Here is a 27,253-nt window from a genome sequence, read left to right on the forward strand (position 1 = left end):
AAAGGGCTTTGGAAACGGCTTTTGAAAGCCGTTTAAACAGGGGAAAGTTGATAAACGCAGCTAAAGTCTCATGCCGCCACTCAGAAATACTTGAAGTATATGTGCTAAACTGGAGTTGCCTCACAGATAGGAAGACAATTGATTCATGTGGCATTGCATCATGACTCGTCACTCTCAAGGAAGATATGTCTTTATGATGGTAATTACTTTTCGCCGTCCCTTCTTAGAAAACAAGCGGCACATTAATACAGTATAGTACAGGGCTTTGGAAAGGGCTTTGGAAAGGGCTTTGGAAAGGGCTTTGGAAAGCCGTTTAAACAGGGGAAAGTTGATAAACGCAGCCATAGTTATGTTAAGTAGTCCAAGGCGGACAAGGCATATTAATGAAAGAAGATGTTATTCCGAGGGGTAAAGGTTCAGGTGCGAGTTTCTTCACTTTGTCTCCCTCTACAAAATATTTTTTTTTAAGATCACAACTGCTGATCTGTAAATTAACAAATATGTCGGGGGAAAAAAAATCTTAACAAATTTTATTTGTAGAGGAAGACAGAGTGAAGAAACTCGCACCTGACTCAAAACTCTTTCGACCTTCTAGATTCACAATTGGAACTGTGTGTAAAACCTCCTGACATGCCATTCTGGATATGGAAGCCTATGTGTGTATCGACACAATTAAAAGAATGTATATCAAAGACCGACAACACAGCCTTTCAAAAACAGGCCACTTTAAAAGTGTTGTATATCAAATGGCAAAACTATTTACATGTATATACAGATGGCTCTAAATCACTCGATGACAAGGTAGCCTCTTCATTTTATGTCCCAGCGTATGAGTATGTTCAGAGTAAAAGAATGCAGAACCAAACATCTCTTTATAGAGCTGAATTGGCGGCTATCATATTAGCTCTGTATTGGATTGATCAATTACCAGCACTTCAAACAGGAGTAGTTATTTTCAGTGACTCACTCTATGCCCTTCAAGCCATATACAATCTCAAAGAGAAGAAAGTTTTGTGACAGAAATATCAAGTTTGGTAGTTTGGAATGGATTCCTGGACACTGTGGAATAACAGGGAATGAAGTGGCAGATAAAGTAGCAAAAAAGGATTCACAAAATGTTTCTATACAAGTGAATAACAAATTGAATAAATTTGAATTCAATAAACAACGTAAAATGCATTGCATTACAAGATGGCAAATCTGATGGGAGGAGACAAACTTCCCCCTTATTATATTCAACGAAAGGTTTCTAAGACCTATTCATGCACTTTGAATGACAGAAGGTCTGACATGGCTGAGACAATTATTGTACATTGTCTCAGGATGGGAAACTTAGGTTTGAATGACAATTTGTTCAAAATAAACCAACAAGTGTTGGGTATATGTGAATATTGTAAAGTCTCAGAAACGGTTGAACATTTTCTTATCATAGGTTCTGCCCCAGATATATAATACAAAGATTTATGATGCTAGCTGAAACAAAAACCTCATAAGAACAGAATTCAAAGGTTATTAACTTCATCCAACTCAGTATACCAAAGAGCTCTAGTGTTATATGTTAAAAGATCGCAGAGATTTTAGATAAGCCTTTATTTCATGTATTCTGTACTAACTCTGCCCTGCCTTGAGGTATTCTGAAGAGGCAATGCTTGCGCACCACAGTCCAGAGATTGCTTACTTTACTCAAGAATCTAATTTTGATTATTATATATATTTGTATCCTATTAACATTGTTTGTTTGTTTTGTTTAGTTTTGAATTGGACCAATTGAGGTTCCTGTGTTGGTAAGCATCAGACTCTACTCTGCCTGCATATCGGAGGGGCCTATAGGCGTAAGAAATCTCTCGAGGCCATGAGCCGGTCGATTGGCCAGAAGATAAATACATTTTAAGCAGGCAAATAAATACGTACCGACAGCTGACCAAGGACTCTCATTACAATATTTTACCTTTTTGTGTGGAAACACAAAAGGAAATAACAAATAAGAAAAGGAAAGGAAATTTATAGAATAGTGTTTGGCGTAAATATTCTAAAGAGAATTGAAAACGTCACTAAACACAAAACAACAACACCCACAAGAGCCTATATAGTCCACAGGTGTTCTGCAGTAAACGCCGTGCACTTAGTCTTTATTCAAGACAGCAAAGGAAATATCCAAAGGTTAGGATATAATGTATATCCCTTCCTTAAAAAAAAACAAAAAAGAAGAAAATAACAAATTCATTCTGATATAAAAAAACGGAAGATAATGCAAATACAATGTACACTACAATACATTATGATAATTAATATTGTAGATAAATATAGTGACGTAAATGAGTGATCTACTGAAAAACAAGGCTTGTGAAGGGTGGATCCCTCAAAAAACATTGCACCAATGTCGAACCCATATTTATCTATTTAGAATTAGAGATTTTTTTATATAGCTGATGTAGATGTTGAGGGTAACACAAAAACGGCATAGACTGTTATTTTCGACTGTTTATTCCGAGGACATCCGAACTTTGATAAATGTAACTGCTCTTTATTCTTTTGAGCAGTGTTCACCAGAAAATCGTTGTTGATCAGGTAAAAAGAAAAAAAAAAACCTGAAACGGAACGAATTGACAAATAATCAAAATACGCAGTACTGTAGTAGAAATTAGGAACACCAGGACAGTACAATAATATGAAGGTCAAAGGGAAAAAAAGAAGGACCAGAAAAGCAAGAAAGAGAGATCTGACGACACTCAACTCCATCGCCAGCTGGGACAAGTGGAGTACAAATAGAAGTCGTCTCCGAGATCAAGACGAGGTTCTTACATTTCACTGTGTGCATGGTTCATATCATATACCAAATATTACAATTCAATGATGTTTTCAGAAAATAGTTTTATTGTTTTACAGCTAATTCGAGGACCACATTTGCTGTAAATTAATATCGAAGTTTCTGTTAACCTAGAGTTAATACTTCTTCAAGATTGGATAAGTGAAGTGATAGCAAATATCCTTTACGATATAGGTTTTTCGGTTAATTTCATTGTTTTGTCATTTCATTAGGCTGAGCATTCAATTTTTTTCTCACATTTTAGTGCTCAGGCATCAAAATATCGACATGCAAAATCATCGTTCAAATTAACTAATTTATCAACCAATTTGCTCACTCTAATTGATGGCAGAATACGCATACATTTTCGGCAAAGGTTAGTCAACCTCTTCTGCACCTGTCCCCAGTTCTTTCCGAGTATTCAATTTTGCTTATGGGTAAAAAGTTCATCAAAAGAGTATCAAAATTAAACCTGTCCATAAAAAAAGGACATAACTTGAACTTTGTGTAAACCTTTAGTGAAAGCAGACAAACCTCTTTATATACTATCCTATCTCTGCGCAAGTCATCCCTCCCTACTATTTTCTTTCCGATGGGTATTACGTACGGGGGCTGCACGCAAATCAAGCCACGCTTATAGCCTCAAGTATTATTCATTGTTGTAATGCTGATATGTTTTGCTGTACATTGTGTAAAGGCAAAGAAGAAAGATATATTTTGTTAACAACATGTTTGTGTATATGTATGGCACCAACAATACTCATGTGCATGTATGTGCATGTACGATGATAATACAGGAACCAATAAATCAAATCAAATCAAATCAAATAGGGGATTTGATGATCCGGATCAAACTTAATTAAGATGTCATTTCAGATTATAAACACAGTATGAAGTTCAAAATGAAATTACAGATGAATGTTAGAGATAAAGAAATCTATGAGTAACATGAATGGGGATTATTTTCTGTAGTCGACGTGACGTGTTTGGCAGAAGAAAAAAATGGATATTCAAAACAACTACTAGTCTTGCTGATCGTGATGATGATATCTAAGCTGAAAAGTCAACGTCAAAGTCAATGAATACCTGGAAATAATCACTCTTGCTTTTTAATAGATATACTTGTATTACGACATTCACTAGAAGCGAAATTAAAAGAACTTTTAAATGCTTATCGAGCCAATGACACTGCAGTGAGGGGCTCCCTTTCTACCATACATCCGTTGCTAAGGTTCTTGTCTAATGACTTCCAAATGTCGTGAGTTTCCTTAGAAAATTATTTCAAACAAAATGTGTTTTATTTGTGTAAACCCATTCTGGTTATCACTGCAACAAGCATACAAAAGCAAGCTGTGAATATAACTTTAAAGTGCTTTTCCTCTGATGTACGGTGAGACATGAAACATTATTTGAAAAGTTTTATGCATTTTGTGTTACATTTTTTGAAGTGAATGTTTTGCCTAAATAATACTATCTTATAGCAACCTACCTTTCCATAAAAATTACAATAATACTTGCTAATCTGCTTCGGAACAATACATATGTACAGTCATAACAAAGGTTAATTGTTTTAAGGAAATATTCAGTGATTGTTTTAATGGTTGTATAGCGCCCTCTTGATTTTTGGTCTTTATATCTAATGTGGTAAACGCCACTTTCTTGTAGATTTGGACCTTTAAATGTACTGAATTTGTCAAAACAAGGCTAAAAATATGTTCCTCTGTCTTTGTAGATTAGAAACAACAGCACAGTTTGATTCTTTTTTTACTCGACATGCCCAATTCATAATTTAGAACAAATCAATTGAATATCATTTTGTATTTTTTTCTTTGTTTTCAGCGTGTTTTGACTGAGTGCACCCCCATCCAGTCAGGTTCTGCATGTGTACCGTTACTGTTCACACGCTGTATGAGCAAGGAGGGTACAAACCACTCTTTGGATATGAGCAAGTCTAAAATATTCTCGAATAGGGACTTCCCAACGATTTCGCGAGTAGTTAAATTTGTGATACTGTACTGATCGGAGACATGGGGATCAGTCATTATTTTCGCATTTCTTTAATTTCGTAAATAGCACCTGACTCGCGAAATTCGCGAGAATAAAATCCTCCCGAAATAATTCTGCATAACCTATTAGTACTTGACCTCAATGTACACACCAAAGAACTCAAGTTCTGTGGTACATACACACACCACAGAAAACACACCAGTGGTACGTGTACACTCGATACTAGCAATATGCGCTACGCCACCATCGTCGAAACATGATCAGTCACCGTCAAGATGGCGACGCTAACTTTGTCGTCCGTCTTGGCTCCCGAATTGAACGGGGCTCAAAAACACGCAAACGGTGAGTGAAATTGCTCGAAAATGTTCCAGAATTATCTAGCTCTATTAGAATATTACATGATCAATGATTTTGCCTATTGTGAGAAGTACTTGCGTGGAAATTGGTGTTATTTTTGTACTGCTATTTTACCAGTCTGAGTCAGTCTCTCCCACACCCGTGCAGTGCCAGTGGCAGTGCAGGTAGTGCAGTTCCGTGCTCATTCATGTAAAAACGCAGTAACAAGTTAGACAGCTCAGTATGATCACGCCAAAAAATAAATAAATAAAAAAAAAAAAAATGTTTGTTTGCCCTTAATTGTCAAAACCTAAGAGGGTCGGTAGCTCGTTGTTTTTTTAAATAGACTGTCTACCCTTTTCCCCATGTAATTTTGTAACTTTGGCCAGGGCATCTCGTAAATATGTCGTAGAGTCGTACACTGTTGCACTCATCCTCTGCTGTTCTGGCAATAGGTCCTAACACCGTTAGACATCATAGGCCTAAAATTTACTTCGAGTTCTAGTTCGACGTTCAACTTTGGGTTACAGCTCATTATTCCAAAAGTTCGTTATTCCGAAGGCTCTTCAGTCCGAAGATTTGTTATTCCGAAGGTTCGTTTTTCCGAATTTCATTTTCGGATTAACAAATCTTCGGGATAACGAACCTTCGGAATAATGCCACTGCCCACAAATCAAATGTTCGGATTAACGAACCCTTCGTCATTTTCAGATTAGTGAATCTCTAGGTAGGTCCTATAGGGAATTTGTGTGTGTCGGATTAACGAACCTTCAGAATAACGAACAAGACCCTCAACTTTGTACAGAATGTGGCGCAAGTTTAATGCACTCAAAACTCCAAGGGATTCATTCAAATTTACGTCTTGCCAGGGCCCGGTAGGCGAGGCAGAAACACTCACTGACAAACACTAATAACGTTCATCTTTGGTTGCATTTATCAACTCTTTTTCTTGGCAGAAACAGGTTTTCCAAACGGCTGTCAAGGACTTTTTACGAGTTGATAAACGCAAAGCTGTTTTGACTATGGGGTTCGGAAAGCCATTCGAAAGCCGCAAATTTGTGCTTTCAGAAACAGTTTTCCTAAACAGGTTTCCAGAAACCTGTTTCTAGAAGCCCTTTGAAGCAAGATAAACTCAAAGCTCTTTTGAAACGACTGTACTGCGGTTACAGTATGGACCCCTTAAGTCAAATTGCGCAATGCAGCTGCGAAGTGACAAGGCCAGTTTTCGTGTTCACGATGAGTTGCTAAACTACTATTTTGGAAGCTGTTTCTTAGGGCTTTGGAAACGGCTTTTGAAAGCCATTTCAAACAGGGGAAAGATGATAAATGCAGCCTTTGTTTAATTTTGCAAACAGCTCCAAAAAAGTACCTTGCAGTGAGATGCTGGCAACTGAACTCCAAACAGTTTTGGTGCCATGACAGCTGGTAACGGATGCTGCAAAAATAGCCATCTTGGCAGTCGCGCTGCGCTGCGCCGCACCGCGGCCGGTACGGAAGCTAGCTAGCCAGCGCACTACCTATGCACGTGAGCCAAAAAGGTAGATACACGTAGCATGCAATGTATGCTATATGATTACGATGGGTCGATGAGATGATAAAAATTTTTTGATCATTTTTTTCATTCTTTCTTTAGCTTAAAATGGATAATTTTGGGTTTAAAACCATTCACAAATTCGCAGAAGATGAAATTTTTGGAAAAAAATAAACTTGAAAGAGCAAAAACAAAAACAAAAAAACCAAAAAACCCAACCCAATATTTCCGTGATTTTCGGTCGGTCGCAAAGGGCAAACAAACCAATTTTTTTTTGTTTTTTTTTTTGGGGGGGGGGGAGGGGGGGGCCTCATGATTGAGCAGTGTTGAGGGTACCACCTACCGACACCCTTAGATCTGCAGCTGGTTTATTCCAAAAATATAAAACGAATTCGCCTGAGTTTAACCTCATATATTATGTATGCCGTAAATAAATTTACTGCAGTTTCTAATGACATGTCGTAACCGTCCTGTTGATTCTGAATCTCTAACATGTTAGTGAAATAAACTTTTAATGCCATTTCATTTAAAATTTAGTTCAGTGGCCAGCTGTGCATGCTATGCATTTTCTTTGCGCGGAAAAAGGTTTTATCATAACAAATGCATTATTGATTTAGGTTCTATATTGATTCATGATACCCTCAACATCACTTTTGTGGTGAAATGAATATTGAGAAGCAATTCATAATATATTTGTAAATAATTGTTCTTTTATTTTTCTTCAGATTTTAGATATGGATTATCAAAAGACATTGGAATGCACTCTCCCCAACAAGACTGAGCATAATTCCATAACTTGCATGTTCCTTCGGCTTTCACATTTAATGTCACAGAAACATGCAAGTTTATGCTGAGTCGAGGGAAAGGTGCATTCTTTTGTTAAACATAATATTAATAATAATATTAGGTCCTAGTAAATTTACTTTAGCAATGATTGAGAGATGAGTTCACAACCAGGAGAATCTTGGTTTGGAATAACTATTAGTATTATACACAGCCCAGTCGCTGTTTGTGTAAATAGCGACACAGGGCTGTGCCGTAGTCAGGGCCTACATCACAACGAGAGCTCAGCGATCACTTTGCGATCGCTTTTGAGTTTTGATACTTAACACCATTTGTTGTCACCTCAAACTCATTAAATGGAATCTTCATTAATGACACTACATGTACATGGCTATGTTATCGATATTGACATACACATTTCACGACTTACCGAAAATGAAGATTTATGCAGCACGTGCGAATGGTACATCTGATAATCGGCAGTTCATGCGATCGGGAATGCACTTTTAAAGGTCACGCTGTCGACCGTGCTGCTACCGAAGAGCGCACGCACGCGCTGCTACCGAAGAGCGCACGCACGCAATATAGATCGCTGCACTTCCAGCCACGCACGCGCGCGCATAATTTGCTGAGTGGTCAACGCAGCATTTTGAATTCTGCAATGATGAACCCCGACGGTCGGGGATTGCGCTAGAAAGTGCCATTTTTTTGTTCATTGGACTTATCATGAGGGCTCTCTATGGACTTATGTACCTTCTGTAATATAAGCATGCTCTTTACGTGAGTAACATATAAATTGTTCTAAGTTTTGTAGTTTTGTTGTGGTTCCCCGATTTGATGGCGAGGCCAGGTCTGTCTGACACTGTGCTGGTCGGGCTACGATATCATGAACCAACACAAATCAACATGCATTTGTCTTGTCATGACGCTCGCACAGCGTCTGGTCGGGCTACGATATCATGAACCAACACAAATCAACATGCATTTGTCCTTCATAAAACATTTAAAGTGTCCTACTAGTAGACTAGAGAACCTCTAAATTTTACCTCAAGATTGGCACCCCTTCCCTCAATAGGTAATACACTTGAATTTCACAGTCATGCGTCTTGTTTCTAATTTACTAAGCGGATGTGTAACTGAACAGTGTATAGTTTACTGATTAGTATGTTTATGAGTTTGTTTTTCATGTCTTCGTTTTTATCATTTTCACAGCTTATGGTGCCTTATCCCATGTGTACCTTTTAGTTTTAAATGCCAACAGCTATGATACTCAGGGTGCTGATGTCAAGGTACCCTGCCATTACATGGTACCCTTAGGCCTTACTATACAGCCATGCAGCAGCGCTTTTGTGCACAAAATCTCTGAACCTCCACGGGCGCTGCGGGTATGGTTGTAACGTACATTTAGTATGGTCTACACTACAGAAGAAACCTAAATTACAATTTAGGATTAAGAGCCATAAGCTCTGAAAATGATAAAAACAACGACACGAAAAACAAACTCATAAACATACTAAACAGTAAATTAAATGTAACTATAGTAAGCCATGGGTGTTATTGATATCACCATTTATTTTCCTTGTCATGCATGGCCTTTTTGCATGAAAAAGCTTTCATCATCATGTCAATAGCATTTTCATGATGTAATTCACGTGCCTACGTACATGTAGAAACTAATGTTAGAAAGTATTCCACTGAAGTGAAAAGAGCGCTAGGAGTAACTGCTAAATATAGATCTCCCAAAGATTAATAGTCGCAGCTCATCGTGAGCAGAAAACTGTGGAGCAGAGTTCTTCAGCTTCTGCCACTTTTTGGCAATCCATTTGCCAATCTAGTATTCTGACCTGACTTTGACACTGATGTTTTAGTTACAGAAATGTATTCTGACATCCATGTTTCAGTGTTTCAATGATCGATGCCCTTGCATTGCGAACCAAATTTGAGGATCAATGATGAAAAATGATTGCCATAAGTTAACATAAATATTTTCGGATGCCTACATAAATTGAATAGGTCTACATAGTTACTGATTTGCTACTCGCTACCCTGATACACCTATCTTACAATGTACACGCATCATCTGCTGAAGGTAGCCAGTCACTATGATGGAAAGTTGGCATCTGCAATGTATTGAATCTAGACAAGGTCTAGACTACTTAAAGGGTGTGTACAGTTCTGGTCGAGGTGAGGATTCAACTTTTATCTTTTTGCGAGATATTCAGAAACCACTCTATGAGATGTCAAAGAGCATGCAATTCTAAGGGGTATCAAAAGTTTATTTGATGAAAATCGGTTTTGAAGTGGCCGAGATATATCTAAAAATAAGGTGAAACAAAGAGATCCTAATAAAGTTGTGGCATGTAGTCTTTTATTATTATCACTTTTTTGGATATTTCAGCCATCTGAAAACCAATTTTCATCAAATAAACGTTGAATCCTTCTGAAAATTACATGCTCTTTCATATCTCATAAGAGATTTCTCATTATCTCACTTAGGAATGTAAAAAACATGAATCCCCACCTCAACCAGTACTGTACAGTCCCTTTAAAACAAAAGCATCAAGAATCAAAAGTAAGAATTGAGTCTATATAACTATTAAAGACACCTTACCAGTTCATACTTCATGCTTTTAATCTTCCTGTTCTTGTATTGAGTTCTAATCCTGTATGTATTCATTTTCATTTTATTTTACACAAACAGAAAATGGCAGTGACCATGACACTGTGCTGTCCAACCTTATGGAGAAGCTGAAGATGACCAGCAAGCAGATCAAAGCATGGTCACACAAAAGCCACAAATTGAGGCTGGCTATGGTAAGTTCATGCTCGCACACATATATCATGTACAACAGTGTGTATGTCTTCTTCCATAGAATTGCTTTTATGAGTAACCATTGTTAAAGGGATGGTACAGTATTGATGGAGGTGAGAATTGGGCTTTTAAGTTTTTGCGAGATACCAAGAAAGCACTTATGATATAGTACTAAGCATACCATTTTTAAAGAGGAATTCAAAGTTTATCTGATGAAAATCGGGTTTGGAATGACTGAAACATCCAAAAACAAAGTAAAACAAAGCGATCATAATAAAGTGTGGGTCCCACACTTTATTAGAATCGCTCTTTTTTGGGATATCTCAGCCATTTCAAAACCAATTTTCATCAAATAAACATTGAATTCCTCAAAGAATTACATGCTCTTTCATATTTCATTAGAGGTTTCTCATTATCTCACCAAAAAATGTTAGAAACCTGAAATTAGGTCTCAACCAAAACTATACGATCCCTTTAAAGTTTGGATCAACCATTTCAACTGGGAGGATTGGCATTTGAATTGTTATCTTGAAAGTACTGGAACACTCTGCTTTACTGATAAAAGCTCATAAAGTACAAATTGTTTTTTTCTTTTCTTTTCATGACTGAGATTCTGTTATCGTACTTGTTTTGTATCTTTCAATGGCTCAGTGTGAGAGGCAGGCAGACACATGTAGGATGTATAGCTCCAAAGGATAAAAGGTATCCATACAATTGAAGATATTTTCACCTCATCCAGATTGTGAAGTGCTGCATGAGTTTTTGTCTGTCTGTTGACTGTAGACCAAATAAACATTGTGGTGTTGCTCAAAGTAAGCTCCCTTCATGAAGAAAATATGTCCATGATGTCTTTCAGTCCAAGTACACAGAGCCAGATCCTGTTGATCCCTCAAGACTACAGAAATGTCTGGACAAGCTGAAAATGGCTATCAAAGGTTAGTCTTGATTAAAGTTGTACATTTATATTAACTATGAGCACAATATACAAAGAGTGAGTGGTCACAGGTGCAATGGTACAAGATTTCGCACGAGGTGAAAGATCAAGGTGCTCTATATTGCGCTTCATCTTTCACCGTGTGTGAAATCTTGTTCCACTGCATGAGGAAAGACCAGGCACTATTTGTTTTATACAACACCTTGGACGTCAACAGAGGTAGTCCACACAGATTCTAGAATTTAGCACAGAAGTGGCAACCATTTTTGTGATGATAGCAAATGAGTAGCCGCACAGTCACAGTGTATGTACATACGTACGTGATGTATGTGAAACTGATCTGTTGAAGTTGTTTACAAAAAGGAATGACAAATGTAGTGTTTGCAAGTGCACATGTAATTGTGGAATGGGTGTGGCAAATGTTTGTTTATTGTGACATCAGAGCCATGCGATGGTACTTTTAACTGGATGTCACATGATGAGCAATTGACCAATTGACCGGATAGCAGCATTCCTTTTCTATAGGTGTTGTATGATACAGCGTAATACCTTCCTTTTCAGGTATGTTCAAACTTGTCTACAAAAAACAACAATCAAACCTGCAAGCATAAAAAGCACAAGTAAAATACAACTAGATGTGCTTGATTAGTTGGTTCTCAGCTGTATTACTTATTCTGCAATATTGAAAATGCAGCATTGAAACCTTGCATGATTCATGATACATCAATGTTTTGATATTCATTTCATGTTGCTTCCACTCAAAACTACATGTAATCCAATCAAAGGACTGTTTTCAGGGAGTTTCTTTAACCCCCCCCCCCCCCCCAAAAAAAAAAAGAAGATCAGTCAGCTGAATGGGATCATTGGAATGTCCTATAAATTTATGTATTGACTACCACCCTTTAAGCAGCCTTTCATCCCCCGTGCACCACACAGTGTAAACATGTATGAAAGAGCAAGTTGCAAGTGTGGCAAATCTCCCCAAACATGTTTTTGTTCAGCCTCCCTCTCATGCCATTTTTGTGATGTGTTTTTTGCAGTCTCCTCGCTTCCAGCCATGAATGAGAGGCTTGATTCCATAGCGAGACAAGTTGGGTAAGTCGGCTTAGTGGTATTGGAATCAATCATCGAAGAGCATTTGTGACCGTGCATCACAAAACAAATAAAAAGTCGCACCCCTTGATCTCACGTGAGGACTCAAAAAAGGTGAAATGGGTCAACCAAGTTAATCTTGAGTTTTTCATATTTTCTGAAAGAGCTATCCTTCTACATTATTCTTTAGTTTAGGATCATAACATGAATGGGAAAGTGTGTTTTCATCAGTTTTTCTACATCCCATTTTTTAGGGAGAATAGAATGATCAGGTATGTCTTAGCCTCCCCTTTTCATTTCTTGAAATCCTTTACCCACTCTTCACTTTCAAGTATAATAACTTTTGAAAGGATCACTCTTACTGCTCTGAAAGTTGGCATTAATCATGGGTAGAATGTGTTAATAGAACATGCCTAATTTCAGCTTAATCTTATAATCTCTTTATTGTTGTTGGTCCAGTGGATTACACCCTTTTTTTTTTCCATTCATGGCCTAGCTAGCACCATTGATGAAGATTAAGCCCTTGAATAGACCCTGTACTCTAGAGCCTCTTTTCTCAGTTTGCACTTTCCCAAAGTATGTGGTTTCTTTCCTATATTTAGATAGAAAATTTAGATAGAAGAGTCCATTCCTAATGAGCTATACATCATTATAAAGCTTAGGGTCTGCTCTTTCAGAATCTGTCCTCAACTAAAAATCTGTCTGGCGACTTTTTGTTTGTTTTGTGATGCAGAGTCACATTAATTTTGTTCTTCCTTTGTGTTTTGTAAAAAATCATTCATCCATCCATCCATTCATTCAGAGTCCCAGCAAATCCCATTCATTGTGATCGTCAATAGATACGTTTTCAACCTAGTTGGCTTGCAGTCAGCAGAAATGTACATTGAATGGGGCAGATGGCCTTTGTTTTGGTTGCTTTGCTACCTGAATCGATGTTGTGAAGTGCTGTGTAAATTCACAGAACACTATGCTCTGAGCTGCAAACTGCAGTGCGGTATGAGTGTACTGAGCATGTTCGATTTACTCTTTTTTACCCCCATGCATTCACAGTGCAATATAAAACTGGTTTTGAACAAGAAAATATTTTTGAGTCTTCTCTTATTTTTAGTTTGATTATACATGTATGAATGTTTTCCTTTTTTTTTTCCTAGCCAAGCATGTCTTTAATATACTGACATGAATATGACTTTATTAGTTGTGTGTGTGTGTGTGTGTGTATTTCATTTTTTTATGCCTCCGCCACGAAGTGGTGCCGGAGGCATTATGTTTTCGGGTTGTCCGTCCGTCCGTCCGTACGTCCGTACGTCCGTCCGCTTTCGTTTACGCGATAACTTGAGTAATATTGACTTCAGTTCTACCAAACTTGGTCCAAGTATAAAGTATGATGGGGCAATTAGTTGATGAGATTTTGGGTGAAATCTGCCAAAGGTCAAAGGTCAAGGTCAAATCATGAAATTGTATCCGTTTACGCGATAACTCAAGACTGGATAGAGCAAATTTCACCAAACTTTGTCGAAGGATGATGTATGATGGGACAATTACTTGATTAGTTTTTTAGTGAAATCGGACTTAGGTCAAAGGTCAAAGATCAAGGTCAAATCCTGAAATTTATCTGTTTACGTGATAACTCAAAACTGGATGAAGCAGCTATCACCAAACTTGGTCCAAGGATGATGTATGATAGGACAATTAGTTGAGTTGATTTTAGTGACATTTGCAAGAGGTCAAAGATCAAAAGGTCAAGGTCAAATGCTAAAAATGTTGCTATTTCCCCAATATCAATGCAATGCCCATAAAGTATTTTCTTGAAACATGGTGTAGACATGTACTACTGCATAAAGATTCTCCAGAGAGAGTTTCATGTCATAAGGTCAAAGGTCTAAAGGTCAAAGGTTAGGTGAAAATGTTGTAATATCACTTTTCTCACAAATGGTTCAATGTATCTTCATGGAACTTGGTACATACGCATGTACTGACTGGCAGAGATTATAAATCTAGGGAATTAAGGGGTCATAGGTCAATAGTCATGGGGTCAAAGGTCAAGGTCAACTCCTCAATATTTTACTATTTCCCTCATTCACTAGTATCTGAAATGCTTGCATTATTAGTTTTCAAACGTAATATATACATGCATTACCTAATGGAGATTCTCCAGGAAATTTCCAGCCAGAATGTCAAAGGTTAAAGGTCAAAGGTTAAGGGTCAAAGGCCAGGTTTCAATGCCCCCCCCCCCCAAAAAAAAAAAAAAAAAAAAATCTATTTTGTACTGTAATTACACTCTTTCTTCATACCTTGGAAATTACTCAATGCATAAACTTATAAAAGGGTCCGTCAGAATTCAAGTAAAAATTCTCAATTCCCCAAATATGTGTACCTGCACTCTTCGACAATTATAGCAAACCCAGTTCAAGGAAAGTGAACATTCAAGTCATTTCTGACAAACCTGTCATATCAATATTTTGCCAGTTATGTGAAACTGTCATGGATCACACATTGTGAAGACATTGTACTATACGCCTATTGGGAGAATCATGCATTATGGCGGAGGCATCAGTCGCCATAGCGACATTTCTAGTTTTTTTTTTTGTCTCTCTTCTTTGCCTGCTGAGTTTCAATGCATTGCATACTTTGCATCGTAGGAGATAATGGGTTTGGCTTCGTTGTACATTTAAAAGAGCTCAGATGAAGCATCGTTACCAGCCTGAACACTGTAATATTATGGTTTGCATAGTGCATTCACACTTCCAGGAAATGTTAGTTATAGATGTTGAACCCTATTTTACTCTCTTCTTATCCATGTTAAGGCATCCAGCTACCAAAGACAGTGATTCTTGAGAAAAGGGGCCAGAATTAATATAAGTACAGATGGCGAAAAAAGATGACATATAGACAGAGACGATGAATGCTGTTTCTCTTTGTAAACCCCCAAGGTTGAAGTCGACGTGGAGTGTTGAGAAGACCGACGTGTACCTGAGCTCGGACTGCTTCTACGTGGAGGTCATTCTGCAGCCCAATGGCAGCGTCAGGGATGTCATGCTGGCTCTCGGTCATGGTATGACCGGCAACAACCAGGTCAGTGGTCATCTCCACATTTTTTACCAGATGGTGTATGAAGAAATGCAGTGTAATTGCGTAATCAAAGTTTACATTGTTTGTTTGGTTTTGTTCTTGTTTTTATTTTGTTTGTACATGTGACAGCTCCATCAGAGCTGATAATAGAAGCTGATGTTACTTGAATTAGTCTTTGATTTTGCATTCAGCATTTTTTTTTTAGGTCAAGCCATTTTAGCTGTGCATGCAAAGACATATGACAAATTATGCCTTCATGTCTTCATGACCTAGAGGTATAGGAAGCATTACAATTCCAGATTTTTCAGTGATGCTATAATTGTAATTTTACCATTATTTTCTTTCTCCCCCTCTTATTTTTGGTTACAGAGCTGCCCGGAGATGTGTGAGGTTCTGAAGAAGAATGACTTCAAGGAATTCACTGAACATCTCATTGGACTGTGTCAGATGCATCAACTTGGCGGAGATACGTAAGAACGATGACATGAATCCATAACAAATATTATATGAAAGCACTTGTTGTACACCAATTTGCAGACTTGCAATACAAGTTTGTAGCAGCTATGTGTTTACATTCACAGTCCTTTTGCATCAATTCCGTAGAAGTATTCATCATCACGACTTATTTGTCATTGACTGATATAATACCTCAAATTTTCCAATTGAGGCCAGGACATCACCAACTGGATCAAATACAAGTATTTTATTTATTTCTCTATTTATTTAAAAATTGGGGTTTACAAAATATGAGCAAACTAAAAATGGAAGAAAAAAACCCCAAAGAAATCACATGGATGAAATCTGCCTATTTGCAGTTCAATCAGCTTTGCATGAGGATCATCCAGGAGTATTAGGGGGGAGTGTAGAGGATATTGTGATTTCACATAAACCTATTTTATTCTTCATGTAGGAAGATGAAGTGCACAGCATTCAACTGTCTGGTGGCCCTGGAGACTGACCTGAAGACAGTGTTTCAGGCCAGAGGAAACAAGAAGATGCCACCGCCAGGGTACGTAGAATACAGGAGGTCAATTCCACCAAAAGGTTGCATTTTCTGAAAATCAAACTATTGAGTATAGATGATTAATGAAGCTTAATTAGATGATCTGGTATTGTTTACTCAAAGCAGCCTTTCACAACGGATATTTTGATACCTCATTTGTGAACATCGGTGAACGTGGAGAGGAGTTATGTCCGAAAAGCCTTCATTTTTCATGAAAATTGCCAATTTTTGCAGAATTTATGTATCATTTCTGATACACTATTATGACCATAATACAGCTTGTGTAATTCTCAGATGGCTTATTTTCTGAATGTTCTTTGGTCATAGATTGGTTTTATGATGTTCTAGAACTTGTTCCGGCATCAGTAAATATTATTCTCTCAATCTCAAAATGTGGTAGTTGATAGCGTCCCATAAGTCACGTTTTTGTGTCCCATCAGTCACACTGGTTTTCCCTATCCTACTACTGTACCAATGAGTAGATATTCATACCACTTGGCTCAGGGTAAGCACCAACCCTTTGCTACATTCAGGAAAGAAAATATCTTTCCAGAGTCTCTGTGTTTAAGAATATTTCAGAACTTACTTTCCCATGTGAAAAATTTTCACATTTTCACATTTGTGAAAAATTTTCAAAATTTTTCATTGCTGTATGTCATGCAATGATACTTTTCAAACTAAGTATGGTGTTTTCATAAACTGTGATATGATAGATCTAACCATGAACTGAGAAAAATGCATTTGATGCAACTATTTTCTCAAAATACTGGTTCGAAATTGCCGAAAATTGTCACTTTGTCCCATAAGTCACAATGGAATTGACCAGGAGTATGTTTTCTTTAAAGGGAACCCAAGCCCAAAGAGCAATGTGGATTGAGTGAAAGCAGCAACATTAGTAGAACACATCAGTGAAAGTTTGAGGAAAATCAGACAATTGATACAAAAGTTATGGATTTTTAAAGTGTTGGTGTTGGAACCGCTGGATGAGGAGACTACTATAGGTTATGACGTATGAGTGGACAACAATATAAAGAAAATATAAAGGAAATTCCACAAAAATTCACTTTTGTAGCATTATAAAAGAGCACTTGACTAGGTTCTTTCAGAAAGCAGAGGGAATACAGTTGCTATGCTACCCAGAACATATGTCATTATCAAGTCAATGGAATTTGTCATTTTCATGAAAAATGATTTTTCCTAATAATTTTTTTTTCTTCTAAATTCATAACTTTTGCATCGATTGTCTGATTTTCTTCAGACTTTCACTGATGTGTAGTATTAATGTTGCTGCTTTCACTCAATCCATATTGCTCTTTGAGTTAGGGTTCCCTTTAACCCTCTGCCCATGGGAGCCGAGTTTTCCATGTACCAACTCCATGGAAAAGTATGGCATCTTTCAGTCAGAGTGCTCATAAACTGTCCATGTATCTGTGGTAGAAAATTGTGAAACGAGAAAAAAGGGATGCTGTACAGAATACTGTATAAGCTACTGTAAAAGTGGTTTCTTTCGCGGTGGTTTTATTTTCGCGCTTTGAGGTTGAACCGGGAATTTAACATCACGCGAAAATGTTTTGAACTTGTCACTTGTTACAACGCTATCATTACCGACTGCGAATTTAAACACACGTGAAAAAGTCGGCACCGATGGAAACCGCGAAAGTTTCTGTACGCGAAAGAAACCACTTTTACAGCATTATATGCAACTGATTGACAAATTGCCCTACACCGACATAAATAATGTTAAGCTATTATTTTCGCAAATTTTGTGAATCACAGTCGTATCGCGAAATTAACAATGAGAAAGTGTTGCCATGCGCTAGAGTGATAGTGCATTTACGATAGTGTCAATTTGCGAAAACAACATCTCACAAAATGACTGTTACCTCCGCATTCGCAAAAATATCTGTATGTGAAAATAACAGCTTTTACAGTAATGACTTAAAAAGTATGCAGAGCTCGACATTAGTGGTTACTAGAAATTGATGTCTGGCCACCAAATAAAAAAAAAATTATATCTTCTGGTCACCAAATGGGGCAACTAAGATTTATAGTGGCTTGTTGAGCTCGCTTTTATTTTGTTCTACCAGAGAAAAAAAGTATGCATTGAGCCCTGATGTATGTGACTGTGTATTTTGAGAAAGATAAGTTCTGTTTTTGATCAAAATCAAACAAGTCTGCCAGGAAACACTGCAAACCTTTGATGTGGGAAGTTTATGGTGCTGCATTCTTCATAATACTTTGTTGCATTTTGTCTTGTTTGATGTCATACCATCCATTAGAACGGAGATCAGCCCTCTGATGCACATTTCAAAGGGACCGGTAGGCTACCTAACCCCAAGGGTCGGAGGTAAGTCCATGTTCAATTTTTATACCCCCGCCAAACGAAGTTTGAAGGGGGTATATAGGAATCAGCAGACGGTCGGGCGGTCGGGCAGTCGGTCCGTTGCAAATCTTGCGTCGCGAACTACTTCCTCAGTTTTCAACCGATTCCCATAAAACTTGGCACAGATGTGTGCCTTGGGTTGTAGATGTGCAAGACGTATTTTTTGACAGTACCCAAAAGTACGTTGCCATGGTGACGGCATATTATGGGCAAAAATGGGTACAAATCTTGCGTCGCGAACTCCTCCCACAGTTTTTGATCAATTTTTATGAAATTAGGTACAGATGTTCATCTGAATATGTTAATGTGCAAGACACATATTTCCGCAGTGGCAAAAAGTGCGTTGCCATGGTAACGGCATGTTCTTGGTAAAATATAGGGCAAAATGCTTCATGGCAAAACTGCTTCATCAGTGTTCTTCCAATTCTCATGGAATTCATATTGAATGTTTGTCTTAGGATATAGGTCAGCATGACACATTTCTTGACAGTGACAAAAAGTATGTTGCCATGGGAACAGCTCACATATTATGAGCCAAAATGATGGAAAATTTTGTGTTGCAAACTTCTTCCTCAGTTTTTGCCCAATTTCCATGAAACTTGGTACAGGTGTGTGCCTTTGGTTGTAGATGTGCAAGACGCATTTTTCGACAGTACCCGAAAGTACGTTGCCATGGTAACGGCATATTAATGGCAGAAGATCAAGGAAAGATCTTGCGGATTTAACTACTTCCTCAGTTTTTTGACCAAAGCTTATGAAATGTGGCACACACCTTGATCTTGGTGGGAAGATGTGGAAGACATATTTTTCGGACGTGTCGGAAGCTGCGTTGCCATGGTAACGGCATATAAATGGCAGAAGATCAAGGAAAGATCTTGCGGATTGAACTACTTCCTCTGTATTCGACTGAAGCTCATGAAATGTGGCACACACATTGGTCTTGGTGGGAAGATGTGCAAGACATATTTTTTGGATGTGTCGGAAGCTGCGTTGCCATGGTAACGGCATATTAATGGCGGAAAATCAAGGAAAGATCTTGTGGATTGAACTACTTCCTCAGTTTTTGACAAAAGCTTATGAAATGTGGCACACACAATAGTCTTGGTGGGAAGATGTGCAAGACATAGGCCCTATTTTTCGGACGTGTCGGAAGCTTGCGTTGCCATGGTAACGGCATTTAAATGGCAGAAGATCAAGGAAAGATCATTCCTTGGGTAAGACTGTCGTCACGGGGCGGGGGTATTAATCACCTTAAGTGATATTTCTAGTTTTTATTACCCCCCCCCCCCCCCTTCACATGCATTGTGTAAGTGAGCAGATTTACTTATAAAGACAGGGTTTTCAAATTTGTGGATACATGTTGTATACTAGCATTCTCAGAGGATATGGCAGCAAGCTGTTTCGTTCATCGACCTGCAAAAACTGAATGCATTTCAGTACTTGCTGTCCAGTTTGCAAGCTTTGTGGTTGTCCAAATAAACTTCCCTATTAGAGTACAATACACATATGTTAAAGATTGAATGGTAAGTTTGTAAACTAAACTGTAAAGTATGTGTAGACTCTAGTATGCCTCGAGTGCCAGCACCTGTTACAAACTTTACATGCATTTCAACACAAAGTGAAGTCCAGTAGGATTACTTATCTCTGCTTCTGTCAATAATTGATTTGAGAGCAAGGGAATGTTTAATTTGTTTTTAGCTTTGGAATTACATTGATTTGATATTAATGAATTTTCATGCTTTATATGGAAAAGAGAGTTGTTACATCTTCAGGCATAGCTTATTGTGAGTCCCTGCAATCTTTGTATGCTGTTAGTTCGTAATTCAGTTAATCCATGTACAGTTTTACTGCATACAATACACTTTGAATAGTTATCTTTGTGTCTGATTCAGTATAACCTTGGCCGTATTATTTTAGGGAGTTATTATGCTTTTATGTTGCATATGGCCAAGGAAGATGTTTTATTACAGAGGAAGTGAAATGGAATAAAACGTTTCGTCGAATGTGACCTGAAAATAATGCAGCTCACAACTTAAGTCATTTAAACAAGTCTCGCTTGGAAGAATGCTACTTTTTTCCATTTTTCCTGCCCAGATGATGAGTCTTTTTCATGTTGATGCGTTGACTACACAATTGAATATTGTGTGGAATCTAAGAGGTACACCGCACGACTACAGTTTTTGAAGGATGTGCGTTGCGAGTCTTATCCTCTCTCTCGTTGAATTTATGGAAATAATCATGCATCTGCTATATAGCTACTTCTACTCTTTCTTGAAGCAATTTTGAAAATACATTACTCGTTTGTGTTCATCATCTCTCATCATTTTTTGTTTCATCAGGCCATCCTATGCGTCTAACGTACTTTGTCTCACCCTATGATCTCTTGGATGTGGAAAAAAAGCAGACCACAGAACTATCAAACAAAGGTGACGTGACCTACAGATCTTTGTACTCTTTCTCTTTCTTGTAAAGCAGAAGATCAGTAGTGGGAAAGATGCCACTTTGCTTATTTAACTACTTTGGCAGGAGGAGTTTAAGTTACTACATCTGCTGATGTAGAATAATTACTTTTGAACACAGATGACATTTTTATTTTGCTGCTGCTACTACTGATCATTACCTTTAAAGTGCACATTTCATCATCTAGTGACTGAGGTATGTCAGGGCAAATTTAATTCTCCAAGTATTCATGAGGAGTAATTGGTCATGTGCTCATTCAAGGAAAATTGATTGTGTGATATTCTTTTTGTACCTTTTGATTGTTGTACTCCTCTGATGTCACAAATCATTGTACAGTTTCCACAAGAGAGGGCAGCACATTCTATTAACCCTTGTCAGAACTGTCTGGATGTATGAATTCAAATTGATTGCCTTCATGCTTTCTCTGAATGTTTCACCTATCTTTCTTGCATGTCCTGAAACCATGTTATTTATTTATTTATTTATTTTTTTTGTTTATCTATTTATTTATTTATTTATTTATTTATTTATTTGTTTTTGTTTGTGGGGGGGGGGGACTTCCTATGCAAAGCCCCCTACAGAACCACTTCAGGTGTTGCTCACAATATTTTGGGCTGTTGCTGATCAATGCTTACTCATGGAGTAAATGCTTTTGTTCAGAGAATGTATTTGCATCCATTGGATGGACTTCATTGTGACTGATGTGGACTATGTCTTTCAGAGCCTCTTCCAAAAGACCTAGGCCTCTCTGTGACGGTTGGGATAGAGAGCGGCACTCAGCGGAAAATCCAGACAGCCCCAACGGTAATGACCATGGATAACAAGATAACAAGGTAAGCATGTGAAATTCAACCACTCATTGGGCCAAATAACAAGGATAAGCAAATTATCTTCTTGTAGAGCATTGTTGGTTTGTGATTTGATCCAAAATTGTTGGTTTGTGATTTGATCCAAATTTAAGCCTTTATTATATGAGCTAGCTTTTGATAAAACCTGTTTGTGTTTGCATGTGTTTGTTTGTCTTTTACTATGATTACTCTAAAAGTTATGAAGAGAATTCAATGAAATTTTCAGGGTACTTGTGTGTTTGTTGTGATAAAAGAAAAAGATGATTAGTATTTGGTGGTGTTCTAAAAAAAGATCCAGATCCAGGACTTTTTGAAGGGTGCATGCAAGTTTCAGTGTCATCCCTGAGTCACTGCTCCCATGGCATGGATGGAGGGTTCTGCTCATTGAATACTTCTGGTTATGTTTTGTCTTTTTTGTCTTTTGTTCAGCATACTTCCCCTCACCAATCAGAACAGCATCATGATCCCGGCAACATTTGTCCTGAAGCTGAGTCAGCCCATGCCAATGTCTGTGGTTCTCATTAGGCAGCTTCAGAACATCCAGGGTGGGTATTTCAAGGGGAATTCAATTCAATCAATTCAGTTCAAATATTAAATTCATTTCCATATAAAGGAAAACAAGGTAATAAACATAATGCTTTACATGAGTAAAAAAAAAATTTCAAATTACACAAAGTTTTAGTGATACATAATAGAGTTGTTATGGTATTTTTCATTGCAGCTGATTGACAAATTGCCCTACATGGACGTAAATAAGCACTGAATTGATCAATGGTTTAGTAGTAGCCATGATAAAAACACTGATCAATTCAGTGCTCATATACGTCGATGTAGGGCAATTTGTCAATCAGTTGCAATGAAAAAACACCTCGACGGAAGAATTTCATGAATTTGAATATGGTATTTTTATCCTTGTATTTCGATAAATTAACAAGTAAACAACTAAAATTATATTTGCAAGAGAATATCAAGTAGAGGGGTGAAGGTTGAGGTTTTAATTTTCTTCAGTTTGTCTCCCTCTGTAATTTAACAAACATGTCGGAAAAGGGAACCAAGGGACTCAAACCTGTCTGGTGGCAGTGTCACTGCCCGGAAAGCAGTAGATGACAGGTTTGAGTTCCATAGTTCCCTTTTTCCGACATGTTTGTTAAATTACAGATCAGCAGTTGAGATCTTACAAATTTCATTTTTTAGAGGGAGACAAACTAAAGAAAATTCAAACCTGAAAATTATATTTTTAATTGTATATAGATGGAAAGGAGAAATCCACAAGAAAAGCATAGCTTGGAAATTTTATGAATTACTCTAGAAGATTCACCCCAAGGAGACGCTCCATTGCTTTTCTTCATGTAAACAATGGAAAAGAAAGATATTCAAACATGTCTACAGGCAGCCTTGCTGCTTTTATTCATGTAAACAGGGTAAAAGAAAGACATTCAGACATGTCTACAGGCTGCCTTGCTGCTTTTATTCATGTAAACAGGGTAAAAGAAAGATATTCAAACATGTCTACAGGCAGCCTTGCTGCTTTTATTCATGTAAACAGGGTAAAAGAAAGACATTCAGACATGTCTACAGGCTGCCTTGCTGCTTTTCTTCATGTAAACAGTGGAAAAGAAAGACATTCAGACATGTCTACAGGCAGCCTTGCTGCTTTTATTCATGTAAACAGGAGAAAAGAAAGACATTCAGACATGTCTACAGGCAGCCTTGCTGCTTTTATTCATGTAAACAGGGTAAAAGAAAGACATTCAGACATGTCTACAGACTGCCTTTGCTGCTTTTCTTCATGTAAACAGTGGAAAAGAAAGACATTCAGACATGTCTACAGGCAGCCTTGCTGCTTTTATTCATGTAAACAGGGTAAAAGAAAGACATTCAGACATGTCTACAGACTGCCTTTGCTGCTTTTCTTCATGTAAACAGTGGAAAAGAAAGACATTCAGACATGTCTACAGGCAGCCTTGCTGCTTTTATTCATGTAAACAGGGTAAAAGAAAGACATTCAGACATGTCTACAGACTGCCTTTGCTGCTTTTCTTCATGTAAACAGTGGAAAAGAAAGATATTCAAACATGTCTACAGGCAGCCTTGCTGCTTTTATTCATGTAAACAGGGTAAAAGAAAGACATTCAGACATGTCTACAGACTGCCTTTGCTGCTTTTCTTCATGTAAACAGTGGAAAAGAAAGATATTCAAACATGTCTACAGGCAGCCTTGCTGCTTTTATTCATGTAAACAGTGGAAAAGAAAGACATTCAGACATGTCTACAGGCTGCCTTGCTGCTTTTCTTCATGTAAACAGTGGAAAAGAAAGACATTCAGACATGTCTACAGGCAGCCTTGCTGCTTTTATTCATGTAAACAGGAGAAAAGAAAGACATTCAGACATGTCTACAGGCAGCCTTGCTGCTTTTATTCATGTAAACAGGGTAAAAGAAAGACATTCAGACATGTCTACAGACTGCCTTTGCTGCTTTTCTTCATGTAAACAGTGGAAAAGAAAGATATTCAAACATGTCTACAGGCAGCCTTGCTGCTTTTATTCATGTAAACAGGGTAAAAGAAAGACATTCAGACATGTCTACAGGCAGCCTTGCTGCTTTTATTCATGTAAACAGGGTAAAAGAAAGACATTCAGACATGTCTACAGACTGCCTTTGCTGCTTTTCTTCATGTAAACAGTGGAAAAGAAAGATATTCAAACATGTCTACAGGCAGCCTTGCTGCTTTTATTCATGTAAACAGGGTAAAAGAAAGACATTCAGACATGTCTACAGACTGCCTTTGCTGCTTTTCTTCATGTAAACAGTGGAAAAGAAAGATATTCAAACATGTCTACAGGCAGCCTTGCTGCTTTTATTCATGTAAACAGTGGAAAAGAAAGACATTCAGACATGTCTACAGGCTGCCTTGCTGCTTTTCTTCATGTAAACAGTGGAAAAGAAAGACATTCAGACATGTCTACAGGCAGCCTTGCTGCTTTTATTCATGTAAACAGGAGAAAAGAAAGACATTCAGACATGTCTACAGGCAGCCTTGCTGCTTTTATTCATGTAAACAGGGTAAAAGAAAGACATTCAGACATGTCTACAGACTGCCTTTGCTGCTTTTCTTCATGTAAACAGTGGAAAAGAAAGATATTCAAACATGTCTACAGGCAGCCTTGCTGCTTTTCTTCATGTAAACAGGGTAAAAGAAAGATATTCAGACATGTCTACAGGCAGCCTTGCTGCTTTTCTTCATGTAAACAGTGGAAAAGAAAGACATTCAGACATGTCTACAGACTGCCTTGCTGCTTTTATTCATGTAAACAGTGGAAAAGAAAGACATTCAGACATGTCTACAGGCAGCCTTGCTGCTTTTATTCATGTAAACAGGGTAAAAGAAAGACATTCAGACATGTCTACAGACTGCCTTTGCTGCTTTTCTTCATGTAAACAGTGGAAAAGAAAGATATTCAAACATGTCTACAGGCAGCCTTGCTGCTTTTCTTCATGTAAACAGGGTAAAAGAAAGATATTCAGACATGTCTACAGGCAGCCTTGCTGCTTTTCTTCATGTAAACAGTGGAAAAGAAAGACATTCAGACATGTCTACAGACTGCCTTGCTGCTTTTATTCATGTAAACAGTGGAAAAGAAAGACATTCAGACATGTCTACAGGCAGCCTTGCTGCTTTTATTCATGTAAACAGGGTAAAAGAAAGACATTCAGACATGTCTACAGGCAGCCTTGCTGCAGTACTCCATAGGAAGTGAAGAAAATAAACTGTAATTGTTCATGACATGTTGATATTTAAGATGATAATGCAATTTAAGACGTTTTTAACCTGATGACAAAATATGATATGAAAGAGCTGTTTAAAAATACACAACTGTTTTGACAACTTACTCAATTAGGCGTGTCCACGCAGTATGCCGACCTCTCGGCAGCCACAGCCCTCAACACCCTCATCTGCCGCTTCACCCTTGATCCCGTGACCCTACTTCAGAACCAGGCCAAGGACGGGAGACACAGCAGGATGAATATGTTCCATGTGGTGAGCCAGATTGTCTTTTAATACCAAGATTGTCATTTTTTTTATACCCGGAGCAGAGAAGTCTCCACGATTGTCCGGGACATTCCTGAAAATGTGGGGCATCTCATCATAGCATTGCAGGACAATATTAAAATGTCACCGATTTGGGGATTTTGTTTTTCTTTTTTGCTCATCAAAAGACTTGTGCTATGCAAATGTACGTTGACCTGTGTTGATTTACAGTACCGTGATCATCAATTACAGCATGTGGCTTACAGAATATCTAAAGATGTGCCATATATTTTATAATAATTCTTTACTATTTTTTATTCAACTTACTTAATAGATACAGGCACAACAACAACAACAACAACAACAACTACTACTTCCACACCCAGATTCTGTCGATGACACCTGTGGTCGATTATGATGTACTACTATGATTAAAAGGTGCATTGGAATGCACCTTTCCTTAAGTTAACTTAGCCAAACTTGCATGTTTCCATGTAATGTCTCTTGTCATTAGAAAATCAAATTTAATAGTAACATGGGAAATGTTTAAGTTACGCTCTGTCTAGGACAAGGTGCATTCCAGTGTTGTTAATTACATTGTATTTTAGTACTTTAGCAGTGATTGACAGAGGATGTCATCGATGGATTCTTGGCTTGGGAGGTTTTGTGTAGGCCTTTTGAACTAATCAATAGAAAAGAGACTAATTATTATAAAATGCTTGACATAGATACTCGTTTCGTCGCATGAGTGATGTTGAGGATATAAATCAACAGAAGTCAACATGCATTTGTATTGTGCGAGTCTTTTAAGATTAATAGAACACAAAACGGATGTCCCTGCTTGCTCTATGGAACCTTGCTGATTTGTAATGTGTGATTGTTGACAGCCTTTTATACCTCAATCTACCTGGGTGAAACCATATGCTGATTCTCATTGTCTTTGTGCATGATAAACACAGGGTATTGGTATCTTTTTGATTGATTGATTGATTGAGGCCAAGGTAGGTCATTAATTCAGCAAAATAAAACACAAAACACAAAATACATAAAAGTGGCATTAACAATAAGAGCCAGGCAGCCTTGAGAGCATCTTGTGCTTGTATCAGGATGCCTTCACATGAAAATATGTTATACTGTACAATATACATCTTTTACC

General features: G+C 37.7%; 1 protein-coding gene across 1 annotated transcript in view; it reads left to right on the forward strand.

Annotated features, from left to right (window-relative positions):
- Positions 1–5,088: 5,088 nt before the first annotated feature.
- LOC139743918 (uncharacterized) overlaps positions 5,089–27,253 on the forward strand; it is a 32,420-nt gene continuing 10,255 nt past the window's right edge. Inside the window, exons 1-12 of the mRNA XM_071654384.1 lie at positions 5,089–5,155; positions 10,165–10,277; positions 11,132–11,210; positions 12,250–12,304; positions 15,232–15,373; positions 15,740–15,840; positions 16,281–16,379; positions 18,653–18,720; positions 21,096–21,182; positions 21,938–22,049; positions 22,494–22,609; positions 25,967–26,106. Coding sequence (XP_071510485.1) covers positions 5,089–5,155; positions 10,165–10,277; positions 11,132–11,210; positions 12,250–12,304; positions 15,232–15,373; positions 15,740–15,840; positions 16,281–16,379; positions 18,653–18,720; positions 21,096–21,182; positions 21,938–22,049; positions 22,494–22,609; positions 25,967–26,106 — 1,179 coding nt within the window. The remainder of the gene's footprint in view (positions 5,156–10,164; positions 10,278–11,131; positions 11,211–12,249; positions 12,305–15,231; positions 15,374–15,739; positions 15,841–16,280; positions 16,380–18,652; positions 18,721–21,095; positions 21,183–21,937; positions 22,050–22,493; positions 22,610–25,966; positions 26,107–27,253) is intronic.

Source organism: Diadema antillarum, unplaced genomic scaffold (genome assembly GCF_040938485.1).
Source record: "Diadema antillarum isolate AM-2024a unplaced genomic scaffold, OU_Dant_1.0 seq00001121_RagTag, whole genome shotgun sequence".
Taxonomy (NCBI): Eukaryota; Metazoa; Echinodermata; class Echinoidea; order Diadematoida; family Diadematidae; genus Diadema; species Diadema antillarum.